General features: G+C 47.6%; 1 protein-coding gene across 1 annotated transcript in view; it reads left to right on the plus strand.

Annotated features, from left to right (window-relative positions):
• TCTN1 (tectonic family member 1) overlaps positions 1-5234 on the plus strand; it is a 31137-nt gene that overhangs the window by 25580 nt on the left and 323 nt on the right. The window contains exons 12-14 of the mRNA XM_049787767.1: positions 1379-1541; positions 3719-3841; positions 4554-4698. Of these exons, the coding sequence (XP_049643724.1) occupies positions 1379-1541; positions 3719-3841; positions 4554-4697 (430 nt within the window). The 3' untranslated portion in view covers position 4698. The remainder of the gene's footprint in view (positions 1-1378; positions 1542-3718; positions 3842-4553; positions 4699-5234) is intronic.

Consider the following 5234-nt stretch of genomic DNA (forward strand, 5'->3'; position numbering starts at 1 on the left):
CCAGGGCCTGTATGGGGTTGACTGTATGCAAGGCAAATGCCCTACCACTGTGCTATCGCTCTGGCCTTCATTGTCTAAATTTTAATATCAACAGCACCAAAACCTGGAAAAGGAAGCTTAAATGGGATTCACAAGTTGACTTTTTATTATTAAATTTGTACCTAAATAAAGTAGCTCTGCAGGATTTACTGGAAACATCCAGAATTCATTTCCCTTTTCTAGTGGCTGCCACTTTCAGTTCTTTTTTTGGTTTTGGTTTTTGGGTCACACTCAGCGGCCCTCAGGAGTTACTCCTGGCTCTGTGCTCAGAAATTACTTCTGTCAGGCTTAGGGTTGCTTGGGATCAAATCTGGACCAGCCACATGCAAGGCAGGCACACTAACTACTGTGTTATCACTCTAGTCCCCCACTTTTCGTTCTTATAGCTGATTGTGGGGAAATTTACCCACAACTCTTTATGTAATTGGCTCTAATGCTACTTTGTGATTTTAGGTTTTTGTGAATAATTGAATTTCCACTATGTCAGATGTAGATTTGATCCTCTACCCTGTCATTCCAGCCCCATCCCTAAATATCTGATAATTATGCTGCTCTTGGAGTTAAATCAATGGTTTCTATTTATGTTTCTCTCCAATGTGAGACTTGCATTCTATTCCTCAAAAGAATCAAAGACTGGGCCCGGAGAGATAGCACAGCGGTGTTTGCCTTGCAAGCAGCCGATCCAGGATCTAAGGTGGTTCGTTCGAATCCCGGTGTCCCATATGGTCCCCCGTGCCTTACAGGAGCTATTTCTGAGCAGACAGCCAGGAGTGACCCCTGAACACTGCCGGATGTGGCCCCCCCCCCCAAAAAAAATAAAAGAATCAAAGACTGATTCTCAGGTACAGTTGATCTGTGCCCAGCATGTTTGGGAAACACCAAATTAAAGTGAAAAAAAAAGGGGGGGATGGAAATATAGTACAGTGGGTAGAGTCCTTGCCTTGCACACTGCTGACCTGGGTTTGATCCCTCCAGGATGGATCCCTGAGTGCAGAGCCAGGAGTAATCCCTAGCACCACCAAGTGTGGCCTAGAAACCAAAAGAAAGAGAAAGCAAAAGAAAAGAAAGGAGCGGGGCCGGGTAGGTGGCGCTGGAGGTAAGGTGTCTGCCTTGCAAGCGCTAGCCAAGGAAGGACCGCGGTTCGATCCCCCGGCGTCCCATATGGTCCCCCCAAGCCAGGGGCGATTTCTGAGCACTTAGCCAGGAGTAACCCCTGAGTGTCAAACGGGTGTGGCCCAAAAACCAAAAAAAAAAAAAAAAAAAAAAAAAAAAGAAAAGAAAAGAAAGGAGCAAGAATGGGACATGCTTGTCAGACTGACTTCCTCCTCCTCTCCCAAAGACTAACTGGCGCACTCACTTGTGAACTGGCAGCACAGAGGACCAAGAGCCTGCTGAGGGGCCAAGGCTTCCCAGATTTTGTGGCTCCTTTTGGAAACTCTCGGGCCCAGGATGTGCTGGACTGGGTGCCTGTCCATTTCCTCATACAGGCCCCCGCCGCAAAGGTAAAGGGGGGAATTGAAGCCATGTGCTTGTGGGCCCTCATGAACTTGTGCTCCTTCCACAGGGGACCTGGAAAGCTGTGAGCACTGTAGACCTGTGACTTCGGGCTGGATTGTTTCCTCACTGCGTATCAGGGTGGAGGGTCTCAGTGCTGAGGTGCTATTGGTGGTGCCCTGTCGGGGTGCACTTATGCCCCTTACTAATCACTGTCGCTGCTGCTGGGGGTCCTGGTGGACTGTTACCTGGACGGAGGCCCCCTCCTATCCCCGCAGCTAAGGCAGCCCACACATGAGCACTTCAGTCCCAGAGTTCCCCAAACTTTAATGAAATCAGTGTCCTCAAATAGGCTCCTGAGCACACGTGATGCTTCTGCCCACCTTTGCCTTTTGTGTCTGGCAGCAGAGTGTGGGCCGGGTCCCCTCGAGGAGGGAGGGGAGCGCTCCAGCTTATTCTGTAATTGCCCAGCTTCTCCTCATCACCATCTCTTCAGACCTCTCATCTGCTTAGCATATTTATAGCCCAGGAATAATGGGGTGAGGACTAGCTCCCCAACTCTGATCCTGTCCTCCCACAGAGCCCCAGCTGAGACCCACGATTACTCAGTTCCTGCTGTTCAGCTGCTGAGTGTCGGCTGAGCTCTGCCGCCTCGCCTTGGTGAGCAGGACAGATTGTTTCTAGCAGAGATGGGGGAAAACATCCACTTATTACTCCCCCCACCCCGGGAAATGGAGGCTAGGCGAGGCAGCATTGTGGACAACACATTTCCGTTGAGGCTGAGCGCTGGTCCAGGGAGCTCAGTGCGCCTGGGGTGGGTTTCCTGCCCTTCCAGGAGACCTAGGGAAACGATGCTGGCACAGGGCACCTGAGTCCTAGATATTGCCGCATGGAGCATCTGCTGCTCCAAAGTGAGTTCCCGCCTGCACATCTCCCACGGGCACTTCCAAGGGAAGGGATTCTACCAGGGCCATCTGGGCAGGCACCAATTTTAGCAGGCTGCCAGCATTTCATGTGAAAAACTGGTTATGGCAAAATTTAAAGCACACACGAGTAGAGGAAGTCAGAGGGACTCATAGCTACCTGGCAGGGCACCTGAAGGGTTGTCATTGTCAGCCGAGGAGATGAAAGGCAGGAGGAGAGCTCAGTCTTGGATGGCCTCTGCCTTTTTTTGGGGGGGCTGACTAGATAGGGTCCTCACCAGATAGGGCTCCACCATGACTCCAACAGCTTGGTGACACCTCCCATGGCCTTGGTTCCCAGACAGTAGTGGTTAAGTCAGGGTCGCTGCTGCACCCCAGTGTAACCTCTTCATTGCCAACAGATGCAAAAATGTCAGTAAAAAGGAAGTACTTCCATTTTCTCTACACACATTTGAAAGGGAGCCACAGATTTAATTTCTGTCTATACCAGCTACTCTTGCCTTCCTCCTTGCCCATGGCCAATTTCCCTCTTCAAGTATCTCTGAGATAGGTGTAAATAGATGTAGTCAAAGCATTGAATGCCCCAAAGGTTCCAGAGTTGGTAACTGGGGTCACCACAGCAACTCAGTAATAAAACTGGGTGTGCCCCTACTAAATAGGAGGGCTGGGGCCTGAGTGATTCCACAATAGGTAAGGAGTTTTCCTTGCATGTTGCTGACCAGAGTTATATCCCCAGCATTTCATATGGTCCCTCGAACCTACCAGGAGTAGTTTCTGAGAGCAGAGCCAGAAGTAACCCTATAGCACCACTGGGTGTGGCCCAAAAAAACAAAAAACAGGGCCCGGAAAGATAGCACAGCAGTGTTTGCCTTGCAAGCAGCCGATCCAGGACCAAAGGTGGTTGGTTCGAATCCCGGTGTCCCATATGGTCCCCCGTGCCTGCCAGGAGCTATTTCTGAGCAGACAGCCAGGAGTAACCCCTGAGCAATGCCACGTGTGGCCCAAAAACCAAAAAAGAAAAGAATTAGGAGGGTTGGGAAAATTAGACTGTAGGTATTAAAATATTTTTGGAGCCTTGGGCGCTTTAAAATACTTGCTGTGTCTAAGCTGTTTTTATCCGAGCCTCTAGAGCCTATTCATTCTCTTGTTCAGAACATTTTGTAATATGTAAAACATTTTGTAATTAAAACTCTGAAGTGCCGATTAAGTTTGCTTTGAGATCGTGTGACTTTCAAGTTGATGAATGGCGTTTTACTCTGTAGGATTCTTGCCAACTCCCGGTGGCTTTAGTTCTGGAAGTGAAATGGACTAAATATGGATCCTTACTGAACCCACAGGCTAAGATAGTGAATGTTACTGCAAACTTAATTTCATCTACACTCGAGGTAAGCCTGAAGGTTAGGGAGATTGCTCAGAGGGCTGGATTTGATCCTTGGCTTTGCAAGGTCCTCTTGGCACTTCCTGGAGCCACCTCAAGCTCTGGGCTGGGATTAGTCCCTGAGCACTGCTGGTGTGACCCCCCCCCCCAATCCACACAGGAAAAGTAAATCCAAGTGAAACTCAAATGTGACAGTAATGTTTATTTGTGATAAAGATTATTAAAATGGAAACAAGTGATCTTTTAGAACAGAAACTGCACCAACAATGGTTTATTCTTTTTTGGTTTTGTTTTTGGGCCACACCTGTGGCACTCCCAGGTCTGCACTCAGAAATTACTCTTGACAGGCTAAGGGGGACCATATGGGATGCTGGGGATCGAACCTGGATCAGCTGCTTGCAAGACAAACACCTTACCCACTGTGCATCTCTCCAGCCCCTCATGAGTATTCTTGCTTGGATCTGGTCTTTAAAATTCACACGTAAAAATTGAGTTGAGGTTGCTATTGATCTGTTAGGAATACCTGGGTAAAAATTGTATTTTTTTAAACAAATAATGTTATCTTGTATCCATATTAATGGCTGGCCAAGCCAATAATCTGAGCATTCTCAGATTAGTGGGTGACATGGGCTGGAAGGGGATAAAGTTGTTCCATCTCAGTTCAGGTGAAGTTCTGCTGACAGACATGTGGGGCTTCTTTCCTCTGCTGCTGTTTTCAGACCAGCTCAGACAAAGAAAGGATGGTGCTTATTTCCACCGTGGTCACTTTTGTGGATGTGTCTGGACCAGCAGAGGCGGGCTTCCGAGCTCAGCCAACCATCAATGCCAAGCTGCCCTTTGATTTCTTCTTTCCATTCGTTTGATGTAAGTCCCCTCCCCCAGAGTGTGTGTGAGCTGTGAGGTCCCCCAAAGAGGCTGCCTCTGAAGCATATGGTCTTTTTGCTCCACTCATTCTCCTGTTTTTATCTTTCTCTTTGGTTTGACTTTAGAATGGTCCCAGTCATTTTTATTCTTTCCACCACATATAAGTAGAAACCAATTCGTACTTTTGGGAAAAAGATTTCAGAACAGCCCTTAAATTGGTGCAGGCTTTGTGGGTTTATCCTGTTTATTCATTCCCTGTTTTGACAGAAGTTATTTTATTAAAAAAAAAAAAAAGTCATTGTTTTTAGTTTAGTCTTTCACCTTTTCAGATCTTGCTGAGATGAGTATAAAATAGCAAAATATAGTACAAAATCATGTGTGTACAAGACCTCACGAGGGACTCTCCCCCAAATGTCATGTTAATTATAATGGAGTCTGGATCTAATTGCCATTTCTCTACCATGCTCTGCAGTTAGTGGGAAGGCTGGCCTGAGACCCACAGAGCAGCTGAAGCAGGAAAGAATCTAGTAGGAGGG

Source organism: Suncus etruscus, chromosome 15 (assembly GCF_024139225.1).
Source record: "Suncus etruscus isolate mSunEtr1 chromosome 15, mSunEtr1.pri.cur, whole genome shotgun sequence".
NCBI classification, from domain to species: domain Eukaryota; kingdom Metazoa; phylum Chordata; class Mammalia; order Eulipotyphla; family Soricidae; genus Suncus; species Suncus etruscus.